This window comes from Perissodus microlepis, chromosome 20 (assembly GCF_051167445.1).
Source record: "Perissodus microlepis isolate ML-2025 ecotype Zambia chromosome 20, ASM5116744v1, whole genome shotgun sequence".
NCBI classification, from domain to species: domain Eukaryota; kingdom Metazoa; phylum Chordata; class Actinopteri; order Cichliformes; family Cichlidae; genus Perissodus; species Perissodus microlepis.
In genome coordinates, this window is record NC_140480.1 from 33847416 (window position 1) to 33865973 (window position 18558).

The 18558-nt window shown below is 42.0% G+C and overlaps 1 protein-coding gene across 7 annotated transcripts in view; it reads right to left on the bottom strand.

The window, feature by feature from the left end:
• Positions 1–182: 182 nt before the first annotated feature.
• The window catches only part of sulf2b (sulfatase 2b), a 195744-nt gene continuing 177368 nt past the window's right edge, over positions 183–18558 (bottom strand). For 4 of the 7 annotated variants that reach the window (XM_084916177.1, XM_084916176.1, XM_084916178.1 and 1 more), the window contains 11 exons: positions 17420–17660; positions 15052–15244; positions 14853–14949; positions 13240–13334; positions 13101–13160; positions 12753–12922; positions 12324–12466; positions 7769–7892; positions 6316–6352; positions 6095–6151; positions 183–5045 (listed from right to left, as the gene is read on the bottom strand). In XM_084916177.1, the coding sequence (XP_084772303.1) occupies positions 5015–5045; positions 6095–6151; positions 6316–6352; positions 7769–7892; positions 12324–12466; positions 12753–12922; positions 13101–13160; positions 13240–13334; positions 14853–14949; positions 15052–15244; positions 17420–17660 (1248 nt within the window). In that variant the 3' untranslated portion in view covers positions 183–5014. The remainder of the gene's footprint in view (positions 5046–6094; positions 6152–6315; positions 6353–7768; positions 7893–12323; positions 12467–12752; positions 12923–13100; positions 13161–13239; positions 13335–14852; positions 14950–15051; positions 15245–17419; positions 17661–18558) is intronic. The other 3 variants (XM_084916180.1, XM_084916183.1, XM_084916182.1) reach the window with 3 other exon arrangements.

The following is an 18558-nucleotide window of genomic DNA, read 5'->3' on the forward strand; positions in this document are numbered from 1 at the left end:
AGTGTAAAACTGACATAAAAATATTGAATTTTATTTTGTGACTGATTAAGGTAAAAGTTTTGGAGTTCATTAATGATTTTAGCAAATAAAAATGTAATTTGTGGTTATTTTTTTGTCTTTGTAGTGATCAGTTTTTGTCAATTCAGAGTTTCTGCAGACAAAAACACTTTGGACAGAAAAGGCACAGTTTGGCATTCAACACTTTATTCACAAACTAAAACCAATCACTGTATCCACAGGTCAGTGGGTGACTGTACAGGTGTGTTAGATCAGTATTAACTGGCTGCACATGGCAGCTTTACATCATGCTTCACCACGAACCCTCCATTGGTTCATTCGTCCCCTGCATCCTCCAATCAAAGTGCTCTGCAGTTTGTCCTTCAGTGTGTGTGTGTGTGCGTGCGTGTGTGTCGGGGTGGATAAAGTGAAGGTGTGTATGTGCGCGTCTGTCCAGGCTCAGCTGGACCACATCGGTCCGGTTCTCGTGTGCGTCTTCAGAAGACACGCCTACACATTTACAAATACATTCAAACACAACCAGAAGGTTTTTCCTAGATATCTGTTAGACAGCAAATAGCACCGCAGAGCAAAATACACTTTGGGGTTAAAGAAAGAAAGAAAAAACGTCTACAGACAGCAGAGTGACAGCTGCATTCACACAGGAGGGAAGAAAATCACCTCCAGAACTATTCATCATGGCAACTCTGATATGACATTAACGTGATGTAATGTGTTGATTTTTTTCTAAAAGCCCAGATTAGCCAATGAACAGTTGTCTCACTGTGGTGTTATGATATCATGTTAGGTCACTGTGCGATCTCCCTCTTGACCCTTGAGCTGTTCGGTACTCCACACATTAAATCCAAACTTTTTAAAAAATGATATTACACAGACTGTTGTAACGTATGACTGCTAACTTCAGGGAATAATAGGTCACGAATAATTTGGATCACCGAGTTCACCGACATCTGTTCTGCTAATTTCCAGCTCCACATCTTCAGCCTTGGACTCTCTAGAGTAGCTTTTCCTGAGTCCAAGTTCAAAATAATCCTTCTTTATGTCAAACAGGGCCGTGGTGCTCGGTTCACTGCCTGTTTTAGCTCCTACAATCCAGATTTCTGCTGTTTGTAGAGCAGGTGGGTGAGGCTGTGCCTGAGATGACAATATTAGGGATATTTCCTCTCTATGACATCACACAGACCCAAGCACTGAAAAAATGGGATGAAACTGACTGTTGAGAGTCTGAAGCCCAGCGCTCGCAGTGATTATTTGTACACACTGACCTTTGTGTTTTGAACTTTGGCCATGTTTAAATTGATCATCCAATACTGGATAGATGATATGTTACAGAAAATACTGAAACGCAGAACAGGTCCACTGCAGTAATAAAACAAACAGCTGAACAGCATTCTGCGAAATATAAGAAACACAAGCGGGACCAGATGCAGGTAAGAAAACTATCTGACAGAGCCGGAGTATCTGAGGGGACACCGACAGAAACCTGGGCTTAGTCTGAAATCACTTCCTGTCCAGCTGTACTGATGGTGATCTTCTCTCAACACTCAGCGTTAATATTCAGACGTGGAAATTCAAAAATAAATGACTTCAATGTTTTGACTTCCTGTGTGAATCCAGTCGTGCTTTTCTACAGTTACAATTTACATTTTATATGTTCCATTGTTGATCTAGATGAAAAAAAAAAACTTTAAAACTCAGCTGAGCGGACGAAACAACTGAACCAAAAGGAAGTGTGTAGGTACAACATGATTGGACGATGAAGCGTTAAAAAACAAAAACACCGAACCAGATCTCCGTGAACTCTTCTTTGTTTCCAGACCTGATGACATCATCACCGTGCCCTCGCTTCACGGCTCACGAGACACTAACAGACCTTTTCCCCCAATTGCTTGTTCTCTTTGACTCTGACATGTTCTTCTCTTCGGGGCTGCTGCATTGCATCATGGGAACTGTAGTCAGTCACCAGGTTAGTACAACTGTAGCTCTGTCATCAATAAAGCTGTCGGTCACTACGGTAACCGACACCCAAGTTAGCGAAGGGGAAAAAAGAAACATCACATTTGCATCAGCAGTGATGTCAGAGTGGTCGGCGTGAAAGTTTGTGGCGTCCGCTTCAGTCTCCGTTTAGTAACAACAGGAAAATGGAGAGCAGGTCCTTTAAAGTCCTCAGAGATGGTTAGAAAGACTAAATATGAACATGGAGAACAAATGAGGCCACTGGGAGGTCACCTGAGGAGGAGGAGGAGGAGGAGGAGGAAGAGGTGGTTTCACTTCTATACTTCTGTGTAAAAATGGCGAGCCTCTTCACTGTGAGGTTCAACATGAATACATTTTCATCATGATCAGAATATCAGAGATTAAAATACTTTCTTATACTAAATTATGACAAAAAAGTTTCAATAGAAAAATAACTTCTCATTTTTATATTTGACATTTTTTCTTGCTATCATGAGATTCCGTTTTTACAAGGAATAATGTAAACATGAGACATATATGGCAGGTTTCTTACTGCATTTGTGTTGAAAATAGTTTGATGACCTACATTTATAAGATCGTTATTAGAAGATGGAATCAAAGGTTGGCCAACGACGACCAAGGTCACTACAGACTAAAATGTGTCTGCAACACAAGTTCTCTAACTCCACATTTACCTGATAAATGTGTTTAACAGGACTTTCTGAGAGATTTGTGCTAATCTCTTTCTTCTTCTTTATCAGCCTGTTAATTAGCTCTAATTAGCAGGTATGCATGTCTGAGTGATGCCCCCGTACAGTCCATTGATGAAGGTTTCTGACCACCAAAACACTGAGGCTTTAAAACCATCTTTCACGTGTAGTTTAAAACAATGATAATAATAAAATAACTGTTTGTAGATAAGACTATTATTCCCAAACAGATGATTTAACAGCCCATGAAACCATGAAAAGTAACATCGTAAAAAACAATTTGTACTTGGATGTACTCTGTGTTTTCTCCTTACGATGAGATGATTTATTGTTTTAGAAGGAAAAAACTGATAAATACGTCAAAATAACATGAAAATGAAATGTTTTATTTTATATTTCTCTCTCACCCCAACCGGTCGCAGCAGATGGCCCCGCCCCTCCCTGAGCCTGGTTCTGCCGGAGGTTTCTTCCTGTTAAAAGGGAGTTTTTCCTTCCCACTGTCACCAAAGTGCTACTCATAGGGGGTCATATGACTGTTGGGTTTTTCTCTGTATGTATTATTGTAGGGTCTACCTTACAATATAAAGCGCCTTGAGGCGACTGTTGTTGTGATTTGGCGCTGTATAAATAGAATTGAACTGAATTGAATAACACAAACCCAGCTGTCAGCATGTTAACAATGTTTCTTGTAAAACTTATAATCAGAGTGAAACTATGTTTATATGTGTTACTATATTTTTGATGATCTCAAAATTTCAACAAGCTTTAAAATCATACTTTTACCTCTTTTTCTTATTAAAAACGAAAACTTTGTTTAATTTCATATCATGAAAACAGCCTAAAGTTCTTTTATACTCGTTTACACTTATTTATGGTTTCTTTTGTCATCATTACATTTCTTTCACTGAGTTTTGAAGACGAATCAAGTGATAACAATATTTTTCTTAGAATGTGAAAATATGTCAAAACTTCTACTACCTTTAAAAAGCTGTTCAATAATGACGGACTCAGGATATTGTGTCACAACAAAGTTTCACTACTTTTTAATCTCATCAGACTTTATCCTCCTGTTATTGGGATATACCAATTTTCCCCCTAAGGAAATGTGTCAGATAATAATGTAAATTTCAAAATACTTCACATTTCCAAAATCTTTTAGTATTCATGTCATTGTTTCTTATAAAACTCAGAATATGATAAAAATGTCAGAAACAATGTCTCATGTAAAAAGTTTTTTACTGCAGCTGGAACATTTTCCCCCAAAGCTTCAAAAATATGTTAAAATATTTGTTCTTGTTTTAAAGAGATGTGAATTTATTTTACTTATTTATTCATTATTGTGGAAACAAAATTCTGGTTATACTGTGACAGTTTTCATCTGCTTTCAGTATTTATGATATTTATGATTTAGGTTATTATATTATATTTTGTAAAAAAAACTGTAAAGCCATACAAAATACAAATGTTCGTCCTCATAGTGGGTTCACATGTTTCCTCTTTTTAATTTATTCCATCTTTATGGAACAAGCAAAGTTTCCTGTATCAAGGAAAAACATTTCCTTATGAACATTTTCTTGTTATTAATACCAATTTACCATTTTCAACATAGCGTAATAGCAAGAAAATGTATCAAAAATAAAGTTAAGAGGTTGATACACAACATTTATTTCATCTCGGCAGAAGCTGTTTGTGTTGTTCTCTCACTGGAGACAAAAATGGGAAAATAACATCTATCTGAATTTTTCCGTCTTTAACAGAGTCGCTCAAAAAAACGAAGAAAAGAAACTTTTTTATAAACTGACGCTCCAGCGTTGGTGTCTGAAAAAAACTGAAATCAAAGAGTGCTTAATGAACACCTGAAGCAACATGATTTCTGTCAGAGACGAGATGAAAACAGGAGTCGATAAGAAGAGATAAGAATAGAATTTTAGCAGATTGATGTTCGGTGGTGTGAAACAGCAAAAAGTTTTTCCTCAAACAAGCCTGCTTTTATTTTACAATCACGGTTTTCTCGTCTACCTCTCTGTCTCCTCCTCATCCCCATCATCCTCCTCATCCTCTCCTCCTCCTTCTTCTTGCTCCTCCACATGGTGCTCCCCTCCTCGTCAAGGGAGGAAGCGGGAGCACCCAGTGGAGGGGTGCGTCGACTATTTTGTCCCAGTGTCTCCCTGAGCGGCAGGGTGGGAGGTCCTGGTGATGTCACATAGACTAAAGAAGCTGATTGGCTGACAGGTGAGGCGGAGTCGTGGTGGTCAATTGGTGATGATGTCTTGACGACCACGCCCTCCACCTTCGAGCTGATGTGGGTGGAGTTCAACCAATCTAAAGGTTTAGCCCTTCCATCCATCCCAGATCGGACCCCTGTTTGGACGGACACACACACACACACACAATGTCAGACTGGACCACAGTTGTGTGTCTGCACTGAGAGTGTGAGTTACAGTAGTTACAGCAGAGAGGCCATGCAGGCAGCAGCACAGGAGGCGGCTCAGACACAAACACGCTTTATTAAGGTTGTTTGCCAAACAGCACGAGTCAGTAAATTAATTACACTCTCTACTTTTAGGTTTCTGCACCTTCAGGCTTTCACTTTTGATAAAACCAGAACATCTAACACATCATATGAGTTATTTCCTGCTGCTGGTAACAATTACACTCCTCAGTACTCATGTAGTGGACGCAAACAGACATCAGTTAGCATTTCCACTGGCAGTGTTTTATTTTGAAATTCAGGTCATATTTACACTTCCTTTGAAAAAAAGCTATTAGCATCAGTAAAGGTTGATCCATCACTCTCAGGTCTGTTTTTAGTATAACAGCTGGAAGTTATTTTGAGACCTGAAGGAGACATATGACCTTCGACCCTTCGAAGTCATCCTGTCAGCCACTTGCAGACCTCTTTCAGCAAGGCTGAAGTCCTGCAGTGACACTAAGTGCAAACATGAACTTTTGTTTCAAACTGGCTTAAATTTATTGTGAAAGATCATTGTTGTTAGCGAGAGCTGGTCTCTGGTTGAAGCTCACGCCAAGGTTATAGCTCAGTGTGATATTTGAGCCTGTCAAAGTGGAGCTGGAAATGTCCTCCAGTGTCTGAGGAACAACATTCAGATGAAATGAGCCAAACTGTGGTGCGTGCCCACGTTTCTCCACACCAGGACAGCGGTCATGTGCTTCTACTCGCCACATTTGCCTCACTGTGTACTTCAAGTGCAGGTGGACAGGCTGAGACTTCAGCTGAGCTGAAAACCACCCAGAGGTGCACGAGGAGACGAGCTTGTTTAAATCAACTAAGGCTTTTACTGTATTTATTTATTTTTATTCACATCTCTACTGTATGTTACAGACACACAGTTAAAGGCAGTAAGCGGCATGCAGGTCAGATGAAGAGGAAAATGAGGAGGAAGACTCACAGGGTTCGAGACGATGAAGGTTTCTTGACTCTCTGCCACTTCCTCCTCTCAAACAGCCTGATGCAACAAACACACACCATGTTACACACACACACACACACACACACTCTCTCTGCTTCACCACCAGCAGCCCTCAGCTCCATCAGGAAATCATGCAGCATTCAGAGCAGAAAAACATTATATACGAGCGTGTGTGTGTGTGTGTGTGTGTGTGTGTGTACCTGTAGTCATGAAAGCTGCCATGTGCCCGCCCTCCTGCTGAAAAGACAGTTTGATTGGTTGATGAGCAAAGGCAAGGCCACTTGTGATGAGGTATTTTGTTGTCCCTGATCATCAAGTACAGCAGCATCATGTGATCACTCAACTTGACAAGGATCGTCTGAATGCACACACACTGCAGTGTAGTGGTAACACTACACACCTTTGGAGTGGGAGTTGCAAGTTCGATTCCCAGCCAGTATCCAGTAAGGGTCCTAAAAACTAAGCCCTGGAATGGCGAGGTTACGTCTGCAGCCTGTGTGCAGCTTGGACACAAAGCATTTCTCTGTATGATTGTGTATGTGACGAATAAAGCTTGTTTGTTGTGGACTTGTCACAATGAGAAGCTGGAATTAAGTTAAGCGTTAAGTTGCTGCTGATGCTCACTTAAACGCCTTTTTCAGTAATGGAGTGCCACAGGGCTCCAACTTTGGCCCATTGCTATTGACTATAAATGCATCTTTCCATCTCTTCTGATACAATTTTAAAACCTCCATCCTTTTCAGGGAGCCTATCCCAGGAGTCATGGGATAGGGATAGACTTGTCTAACATAGAGACAGACAACCATTTGCACCTATGGGCAATTACCAATTAACCTAATCCCACTAACTCTGAATTTCAGTGTGTAAGCAACTGTACATTGACGATATAAGTTCAAATTCTAAGTCTTTGAACTTTTGGAGTAAGTCAGAGTACCTGGAGAGAACATGCAAACTCCACATAGAAAGACCAAAGCCTGATGCTGGAATCCAACTCAGGACCTTCTTACTGTGAGGCAACAGTTCTAACCACCGTGCTTTTTAAAAATTTTAAAACCTGATTTTAAAACCTGTATCTTTATTTTAAATTTCAGAAAGTTCACATCTCGCTGGAACCCTAAACAGCTTAAAACCTTTGAGGCAGTGTTGCAGCCACTGGCTCTTAATTTGAATCCAGGCTAATTTTGTGGGAAGCACAGACACGCCTCCATGAACCCTGGCTGAACAAGTCTGACGTACTCTGCACCTTTTTAAAAAGAACAAAGAACCATGAAGCTGCTTTCTCTCACAGAAAACTTCATTGCTGAGAAGATTTCTTATGTTCTCAAGGCTGCCTTAGCAACAACATCTCTATCCCCACGACAGTGAACCAGCATTAAAGTGAATTCAGCCATCAGTATAACAGAGAACAGGCTCTGAGGCTGCTGAGGGAACAAATGCTGTTCATTCATATCTGCAGGTGGAAATATGCAAATGCATAAAGCTGCTGTCTGAATTGCAGAAGTACAGCAGCTCCAACGGAGCGTTGGAGTTAAAGTTTACAGTCTTCATATTTTTGAGGAAGAATAGTGAAAGAGTTCCAGAGTAATAAAAACTGTGCTGTTTAGTAGCAGCTATATGAATGACGTTTGTCCAAGGTGTGTGTGTTTGTCTTACCTGGTTCCACTGAGCGCGTGCGAGGATTACACTGTTTGTGTCCCTTGCACCCTCTGAGCTCCATCAGCTGCACGTGGAGCTGATTGAGAACCGTCCGATCTAAAGAGCTGACAGCATTTATCAGCTGGAAACAGAAATGAGGAGACAAAGAGAGAGACGGTAGTTTGTGTGGTTTGTGTTCAGGTAAATTAGATGAAGTGTATCAGCCCAACAGCTGTGGGGCCTCAGGAACTCCACATTTCTGCTGTCATGCAAGTTTCTTGCACGTGTGCATTGTGAGTGTGACTGTCGGGCTGAATGTGTGTCATTTATAAATGAAAGAAATATGCAAACCTGTAGAAACATCCTGTCTCAGGGAAATACTGAAAAACTAGTTTACATATTTTTACTTCTGGGCTGGACGACTGTAATTTGTTATTATCAGGATTTCCTAAAAGCTCCCTGAAAAACCTTCAGTCTTAAATAATCAGGCCCCATCTTATCTTAATGACCTTGTAGTACCATATCACCCTATTAGAGCACTTCGCTCTCACACTGCAGGCCTACTTGTTGTTCCAGAGTATTTAAAAGTAGAATGGGAGGCAGAGCCTTCAGCTTTCTGTGGAACCAGCTTCCAGTTTGGATTCGGGAGACAGACACTATCTCTACTTTCAAGATTAGGCTTCAAACTTTCCTTTTTGCTAAAGCATATAGTTAGGGCTGGACCTGGTGACCCTGAATCCTCCCTTAGTTATGCTGCAATAGGTGTAGCTGCTGGGGGATTCCCATGATGCACTGGGTGATTCTTATTCACTAACTGTGTGTTTATTCACCTCTCTGCATTTAATCATTAGTTATTATTCATCCCTGACTTCTTCCAGTGTGTTTTTGTCCCGTCTTTCTCTCCTGACCCCAATCTGGTTGTGGCAGATGGCCTTCCCAGGAGGTTTCCTGTTAAAGGGGCGTTTTTCCTTCCCACTGTTGCCAAAGTGCTTGTTCACAGGGGGTTACTTTACAATATAAAGCGCCTTGAGGCAACTGTTGTTGTGATTTGGTCCCCCCCCCCCGACACACACACTCATCCTCAGCATGTTGTACTGTGGAGTCATCGAGTGTAACTGCATTGCTGTCTCGTTGCTGAATGACAGTCAGTGCGGCAGAGACGAACCCTCTCAGCTGTTATCGTTCTCTTTCTTCTTGTTTTTGACATTTTTTTTGTCTTTATATTTACATACCCTCTCCTGTCTGATCATTTCCTGATAACATTTACATTTACAATAATTGATTACACAGCGGTGGAGAGTAGATTTTATCAAAGTAGATGTCTTTCTGAAAGCGCTGTAACTAAGTTTAAGAATATAATCCACCCACTGTTATCATCTTCAATGCCCTGTACCAACATAGAGCAGAGCAGCTATCTGAACGCTACCCCAACAGAGGTCGATTATCTTGTTAATAATTTCACCTCCTCACTACGTACGACTCTGGATACTGTAGCTCCAGTGAAAACTAAGGTCTCTAATCAGAAGTACCTGACTCCGTGGTATAATTCTCAAACACGTACCCTAAAGCAGATGACTCGTAATCTGGAGAGGAAATGGCGTGTCACAAATTTAGAGGATCATCATTTAGCCTGGAGAAATAGTTTGCTGCTTTATAAGAAAGCCCTCCGCAAAGCCAGAACATCTTACTATTCATCACTGATTGAAGAAAATAAGAACAACCCCAGGTTTCTCTTCAGCACTGTAGCCAGGCTGACAAACAGTCAGAGCTCTTTTGAGCCAACCATCCCTTTAACGTTAACTAGTAATGACTTCATGAACTTCTTCACAAATAAAATTTTTATCATTAGAGAAAAAATTACCAGTAATCATCCCACAGATGTAATATTATCTACAGCTACTCTTAGTACCATTGATGTTAAGTTAGACTCTTTTTCTCCAATTGATCTTTCTGAGTTAACTTCAATAATTACTTCCTCCAAACCATCAACGTGTCTTTTAGACCCCATTCCTACGAAACTGCTCAAAGAAGTCCTGCCATTGATTAATTCTTCGATCTTAAATATGATCAACCTATCTCTAATAATCGGCTATGTACCACAGGCCTTCAAGCTGGCTGTAGTTAAACCTTTACTCAAAAAGCATCTCTAGACCCAGCAGTCTTAGCTAATTATAGGCCAATCTCCAACCTTCCTTTCATATCAAAAATCCTTGAAAGAGTAGTTGTCAAACAGCTAACAGATCATCTGCAGAGGAATGGTTTATTTGAAGAGTTTCAGTCAGGTTTCAGAGCTCATCACAGCACAGAAACAGCTTTAGTGAAGGTTACAAATGATCTTCTTATGGCCTCTGACAGTGGACTCATCTCTGTGCTTGTCCTGCTAGACCTCAGTGCAGCGTTCGATACTGTCGACCATAATATCCTATTAGAGCGATTAGAACATGCTGTAGGTATTACAGGTACTGCACTGCAGTGGTTTGTATCATATCTATCTAATAGACTCCAATTTGTGCATGTAAATGGAGAGTCCTCTTCACACACTGAGGTTAATTATGGAGTTCCACAAGGTTCAGTGCTAGGACCAATTCTGTTTACATTATACATGCTTCCCTTAGGCAGCATCATTAGAAGACATAGCATACATTTTCACTGCTATGCAGATGATACCCAGCTCTATCTGTCCATGAAGCCAGATAACACACACCAATGAGTTAAACTGCAGGAATGTCTTAAAGACATAAAGACCTGGATGGCCGCTAACTTTCTGCTTCTTAATTCAGATCAAACTGAGGTTATTGTACTCGGCCCTGAAAATCTTAGAAATATGGTATCTAACCAGATTCATACTCTGGATGGCATTACCTTGGCCTCCAGTAACGCTGTGAGGAACCTTGGAGTCATTTTTGACCAGGACATGTCCTTCAACGCACATATTAAACAAATATGTAAGACTGCTTTCTTCCATTTGCGCAACATCTCTAAAATTAGAAATATCCTGTCTCAGAGTGACGCTGAAAAACTAGTTCATGCATTTATTATTTCCAGGCTGGACGACTGTAATTCATTATTATTAGGATGTCCAAAAAACTCACTGAAAAGCCTTCAGCTAATCCAAAATGCTGCAGCAAGAGTCCTGACAGGGACTAGAAAGAGAGAGCAGATTTCTCCTGTTTTGGCTTCCCTTCATTGGCTTCCTGTTAAATCCAGAATTGAATCCTGCTCCTCACATACAAGGTCTTAAATAATCAGGCCCCATCTTATCTTAATGACCTTGTAGTACCATATCACCCTATTAGAGCACTTCGCTCTCACACTGCAGGCCTACTTGTTGTTCCTAGAGTATTTAAAAGTAGAATGGGAGGCAGAGCCTTCAGTTTTCAGGCCCCTCTTCTGTGGAACCAGCTTCCAGTTTGGATTCGGGAGACAGAAACTATCTCTACTTTCAAGATTAGGCTTCAAACTTTCCTTTTTGCTAAAGCATATAGTTAGGGCTGGACCAGGTGACCCTGAATCCTCCCTTAGTTATGCTGCAATAGACGTAGGCTGCCGGGGGATTCCCATGATGCATTGAGTTTTTCCTTTCCAGTCACCTTTCTCACTCACTATGTATTAACAGACCTCTCTGGATTGAATCATATGTGTTATTAATCTCTGTCTCTCTTCCACAGCACGTCTTTTATCCTGTCTTCCTTCTCTCACCCCAACCGGTCGCAGCAGATGGCCCCGCCCCTCCCTGAGCCTGGTTCTGCCGGAGGTTTCTTCCTGTTAAAAGGGAGTTTTTCCTTCCCACTGTCGCCAAAGTGCTTGCTCATAGGGGGTCATATGATTGTTGGGTTTTTCTCTGTATCTATGAAGCGCCTTGAGGCGACTTTTGTTGTGATTTGGCGCTATATAAATAAAATTGAATTGAATTGAATTGAATTTTGTGTATTTTCATTTTCTTTATATCACAGATTTATTTTAGAACTAGACAACACTACAGGGAAACAATATTTCAGGATACTGTATGTGTAGAGTATGGTATATAGTTTTTTATATTCTTGAGTCTTGATTTAATTAAATTAAATTCAGTGGTATCCAGATGTAGTTTCCTGCTGCAGACAGCCAGACACAAGTCTTAGTTTCTTGTTTTAAGCACACGAGTCCAAAGTCTGATGGGAAAGGGTGTAACCCAGGCTATGTTTTGGAGCTTTCATTTCCAGATGTCTCCTGAACGTATCACACACGGGCGGTCGTACAGTAGAGGTCGGCTGTAACACTCACTGAATGTTTTAGATAAGAAGACTGCAGCTTTCTTGAGAACAACACGATTGTGTGAGTGAAGTCATTTCTCACAGGAAACCGAAGATTAAAAATGATGATGAGATAGAACATGACCACATATTTTTCACGAGGACCAGTTTGACTTTTAGACCCCCCCCCCCCCTCCCTTTCACAGACCTGTTTGAGGGTTAAAGCCAAAATGAGGTTAGAGTTTGGGACTTTGGGAAACATTTATGTCATGGGAAGCATGTCAGCGAGCTAACGCAGGAAAACAACACCTTTAAGCTAAAATCAGAAAACTGCTCTGTACCTGGTACGGGTCTGTGTTGAGGTCAAAGTACTCCAGGAAGCCAGTCGCAAACTCACAGAACAGGAAGTTGTGGGACTCATTGATGGTCCTCAGACACCAGTACGTGTTGTTGTTGGCACTGGTGCAGGCGCAGAATGAACCCACTGCAACACACACACCAACACAAACACACACATATTCATTAACAATATTTTTCTTGCTGTGCTGGTTAAACCTGAAGAATGAGGACATTTTTAGAAAGTGTGGTTCTCGGTTTGGGACAGCACTTTGATGGCGTTATTTATAAGCACAGCTCAAACACAGATCACAGCAAACTCTTTTAGTGGCTGCAACAACAACGATCGAAAGCTCAAACACGGGGAAGGAGATGGTGATGTCGAAACGCTCAGGGTTGTGATGATCATCACAAAGTAAAGCAGTGGCTCTTACACGTCCAGAACGGCGCCGTGTGCCAGTGCTGGTTGTCATGAGTGAAGCAGGTGAGTCCTGGCATTGAACACGTGTCATTGTTTCTGATTCTCTTGATCATCTTCCTCATCTTCTTCCTCCTCTTCTGCTCCTTCAGAAGCCACGCCTTCTTGTCCCGAGCCCCGGCCTTCCTGCTCACACACACGCACGCACGCACGCGCACGCACACACACACACACACACACACACACACACACACACACACACACACACACACACACACACACAGATAAAGCTTGTAGGATGTAGCTGCCCAGGGCCATTCATGTAAAAACACAGCGTGCTGGCTTATTGCCACAATGGTCTCACCTGAACGGATGCAGACTCCCTCCTCTGTACCTCAGCTTGTTCTTCAGTTTGGATTTGTACCTGAGAAACACAAACGTCACATCACGTTTAATCACATGCACGAATCTAAAACTGTGGCGTGCACTTTTCTGCTACTTACAGATATTTACTGCAGTCACACTCCTGGGGGCGGGCCTTCTTCAGGTGACCTCTGACCTCTCTCAGGTTCTTTATCTTCGTCTGCAGAGTCTCAATCTGAGAGAAAGTCACAGGTATCATTCAGGGCCACTAATAATATTCTGCAGAACCTTAAACTTACTTCACTTCTGCGGCGTCAGGTGTGAGCTGGGATTTTTAGAGCGACATCCCAAACTTTTTAAAACAAGCGTCACTGCTGTAAGTCTGTTTCACTCTCTAACTTACTGTTTTGATTGGCTGGGTGAGCACGACTGGTTGCCTAGATGCTGCAGATCTTGTTAGCTGGATGAACCAATTAGTCCTATTTCATTCATTTACAACTCCCAGGTTTACCTGACAGGTGTACCGTGTTGTGCACACCTGACAGGAGCCGTGGCTGCAGTCCAGCAGACAGCAGCATCCCGGTCTGTAGCAGGAAGTTGTAAACCAATTAGGTGGAGAGAGAGAGGAACCCGGCAGACTCAGTTATCTGTCACAGAATCATTCACCCGGAACAGCGGGCAGCAACAGTCTGCACAGACACGGAAACGCTAACCTGCCAGGAGGCAGGGCTGCTAATGTTATCCACACTCTGCACATCCCAGCACCTAGAATAGGATCAGATCAATGAACAGTGTAATCACTGGTGTAATTACTGCGATCACTGACTTTTAAATGCACCCTGTGTTTAACCTTTCCCATTAAATTGTGCTTAATTTGGACTGTTTTCTTACTTTTATACATGACGACTAATTTGATTTATTATTCTGCTGCTTTATAAACCGACTCCACGATACTTGCCTCACACATGCACAACCCCAGGGTTTTGTTAGGTCGGGCGTACGGTGCAAAATCTGTGCCTGATCAAACATGCAGATGGATCGTGGGGAAGCGGAGCGGCTCAAGCACTTTATGAACATCCTCCCTCCAGCTTTCAGAAAAAGCTGAGTCAGGAGCTTCAAAGCTCGAGGACAGTTCAGTTTAAAGGGACAAGAGCGCACTGACTGATTCAACATTTCAGCACTACTGTGTCTGCATGTGACTGTGGGATGTTATTTCAGGTGGAAATATCACTAAATAAACCAGAGCTTCAGGGGGTAATTCACAAAAACCTAAGCAGGAGACTAGGGTTTAGGTACCAGCACTACCTTTGGAGAAAGTCAAGTTTAGATTAAATTAAAGCTTTTAAAAAAGTTGTTTTAAAATCTGTTCATAGTCACTAAAGTTGTGAAGTGTTTTGGTTGTTGGCAGCTTAGTTTGTTGAACCCGGAAGTCACAAGCGAGTGATGGATCTCACCGTGAAGCAGTGATAGTGACCTGTCAATCACAAGGTAGGGCGGGCCTAAAATGTGCCTTCCTTTATGTTTTTGACTCTAACAGGTTAGAAATGATAAGACTTAAAAAAAAGAAAGCAAAACCATCAGCAAAGTGTTTCCTCAGGTCAGAGATCAAATACAGAAGAGAAGAGGCCGTCAGAAACAATGCACCTTTAATAGGCTTCATGTCCACCTCACATACAGTTTGTGGTCACAACAGTGCAGAGACGCTAACTCGTTCTGCTGTGTGGCTTTTACAGAAACGTGAGAAGGACGTTACCTCGTGGTCGATATGCAGCTTGTGGTCCTTCCAGGCCTGCAGGGACTGATACACTCCCGTGTCACACTTCACTGTTGCATTAGACAGGATGGAACATCTGCAGGAAAACAGATTTAATATCAGTCGTATTTGGTTAAAGAGCATCATATCATAACACGGCATATTTTAAACCAGAACGAAAAAAACAAGCATTACTGACCGGTGAGTGACTTTGACAGAGTTGGGTGTGACCACGGCGTTGGGATCTCCTCCCATCCCGCTAAACTCGTCCTCAGACTCGTCTCTCATTGGCTGATCCCAGCCTGCCAGGCTCTGGTTTCCAGGGTAATTGTTCGTCATGGAGAGAGAGCGGCTGTAACGGTTCCTGGAGTAATTCTTCAGGGCTTTGAACTCTGACAGACAAACACAATTAAGCTCATCACCTCAGCGAATATCACCACTGAGAAGAATAAGAAGTTTATTATCACACTGCTCTTGCCCTACACAATAAAATCCACTTCCTGCAGTCTCTAAGTACACGTTTACATGCCTCTGTGTTACAGTAATGGCTAAACTAAAGCTCATCATTGACAGAGAACCTCAAATACCTCCATCTCTACCACCATAAGGGTGATGCAGTGCTGTCCTCAGACATTAGAGGTCAGCATCACACCTCAAAGTGGAAGCTGTGGCCTGAGAACAACAGCTCTGAAACAGGAGAAACCAGCTTATCTCTCCTGGAAAAATCTAAAAACATCTTCGCTCACAGCCTCTTCACAAGAAAGAAAGGGAAATAGAAAAGTCATTAAAGGAAAGGTTGGAAGCTCTGGTGGCAAGCTGTTGGAAACTGACCTAAAATTAAATTAACTTCTTTATTCGTTACACGGACTTAAGAGTCGATCCTGTTCCTGCTTCAATTTAAGGAATTAAGAAAGGACATTTTACCATGTGTGCTTGCATGCTGTGTGCTAAAACAAAGCCGGCCTCGTGCGTGCTCCTGCACAACAGTCACTGCTGCAGGACTTTCCCAGTTAAATTTATGCTCTAATGTGACATCTGAACAAGTCTGACAAATGGATTATTTAAACATGTGGGCCTCCAACCACAGAGTTCAAAGTAGCAATCCATCAGACACAGGATCAGCCAAACACACTGCTGAACTCAGAGATAATGATCCAAACCATGACAAGAGTGTGCACTCCTCTACGACCGCAACGAGCCGCCTCAAACCTGCCATCAAACGTGTCATCCTGGCGAGATGAGTTTGTCAATCAGAGGAGTGAAAGAGATCTAAAGCTGACACGTCTGAGGAGTTTATACACCGTCTTTCTCTCTGAGCACGTACAGCAATGCTCGTATCATCTCATATGAACCGCGGCTCCTGTTTCATGACAAACTTGTTACCACAAAGCAGCGACAGCTACGCTGAAAAAAACAAAAGTTTAAAATCATCAGCAATCAGCAGCTGGAAAATTAAAAACTGCAAATAAGTGTCATGAAAAAACATTTTTGTACTATTTTCCAAAAGCTCTGACATTTCTTTGGTGAGAGGTTCGTCTGTTTATGAGTATGACCGGCACTAATGCGTCATATCTGCAGGAGTTTGTCAGACTTGGTCACAGTGATGATTCCAACGTGTCGGTGTGTAGGTGCTCGTTTGAATTATTAATCACTGGGATTAAAACATCTGCGTACACCAGTCATCCACAACAATGAAACCACTGTAAAGTCAGTAACAACAATCATCTTGTCCTGGCACTCTTTTAAACGCATCATCCAAACGCATCCTGCAGACGCCGCGAGCAGCATGATGACACAAACCCCACCACACTGCAAAAAACTGAACGCAACAGCTTGAGAAGCTCAAAATCTCCAAATCACAGCCCAATCGAGGCCAAGCAGGACGTTCTGGAACGAGTCTGCGACATCTGCACACCGACAGGTCAGAATTGCTCTGGCGGCACACATCGGAAGCCAAAAACTGTCATTCAGAAACCAAGTCAATGCCTACAGACTCCCATTTAAAACGAGCAAATTTACAGCATTAAAAAAACTTGTTTACAGACGGGAACAAAAAGGTTTGGACCACCATGGACAGTTTGGTGGTCCAAACTGAGGACAGGTTGTTTTTTATAAACTATCCACTTGGATACAACTCGGGTTTAAAATTCAAACCATTCAAAGAAGTTTATGCTTCAGTTTTGTGATTTTTGCTTATTTTAGCTAAAAACCTCATTCTAGCGTCGTGATCTGATCCAAAAAACAATATGGCAGCAGCCAAAACGTCAAGATGCTGACAGTTTGTGCAATGAGGATCATGGTGGACATGATGATGATGATAATCATGAACAGTGCTTAATTCAAATAAAGCAGGATTTTAGTCAGCTGACCTTTAACCTGTTTAGGGATTTATGGATGAAACTTAATAAAGGAATCAGAGAATTCCAGAAAAGCTGCTAAACTGCTCACACGTGGCGCTCAACAGTTTTCCATTTTAAACCTAACACAAAATTATTTTTTCATGAGGAAAATTGCGCATGCCTAATAATCACTGCTGCCCCCTGGTGGACTGAAGCGTTAACACTCACTCTTTTTGGAGAAGAAAGGCTTCTTGTTGAACGGCTTCATCATGGAGGGTCGAAGGTTCAGAGGTCGCAGGTCACGGAAATCGCAGTCGCAGGCACCAGAATTTGGAAGGTACAGTTGAGACTTGATGCTGATTGGACGCTGACGGCCAATCACACCCCTCTGGAAGCTTGTGGCCCCTCCTTCATTCTTACATTTGAAGAGCCGTAGCTTCCCCGTGGCGTCCTCCACACACTGCCACTTCTGCACACACAAAATCGTGCGCGAGGAATTATTTTTAACAGTTCAGAGGAGCCGGTTTAGTTTTCCCAACATCAAATGTTAGTATACAAAAGGTCCATAAATAAAATATAAATAAATACTTTAACGCGAATATTGAAAGCTGGAAGTTAAAAGGGAAACGGCATCCTGATAATCATATAAGGATTATCTTCAGGCAGGATGTGATGTCACATATACAACAACTTACAAAAGATGCAACAATAAAGTTCACGAATCACAAAATTAAACAGAAAAATATTTGTTTACCTCAGAATTAATTTACAACAACACGCACGCTTAACAAAAGACAATAAAGGTCTCGTTTGGTCCACTTGGTTCGGTGTAGCGCCGTAATCACACTGAGCATCTGACTGCTGCTGGTCTTGCATGTCAGGCTTTGATTTGTTCAGGTTGATGAAATTTTGGATTGGGGCTAAAGATCCTCACATACATCGGGCCATGAACAGCCGATGTGAAAAAGCAAAATCTCCAGACGCTTACGTGCAGCAGCTCTACTCAGAGCTCCTCAGTCAGTCTGTAGGGAGAATGTCCACAAGTCTCCAAGCAGAGGCTCGTTTCAGCTCTTTGACTCACAGCCTGAATATCAAAACCAGCAGATAAATCAGACGCTTTGCCCGACAGCAGAGTTCCACCTTATACTCATTACTGCACAAGGCCTCGTACTCCATCCTGTCCATGTGACTGAAAAAGACCCTGAAATACTTCTGTGGTTGGGCCGTTAACGCTCAGCAACAATCAGTGATGTTCTATTATTGACTACTGATCACTGATTGGCTGATTATCCTAATCTTATATTAAATAAGGTGACAAGCACGTGAACTTGTTTTAAACCGCTGATTACGGTGATACTCCAGGGGTA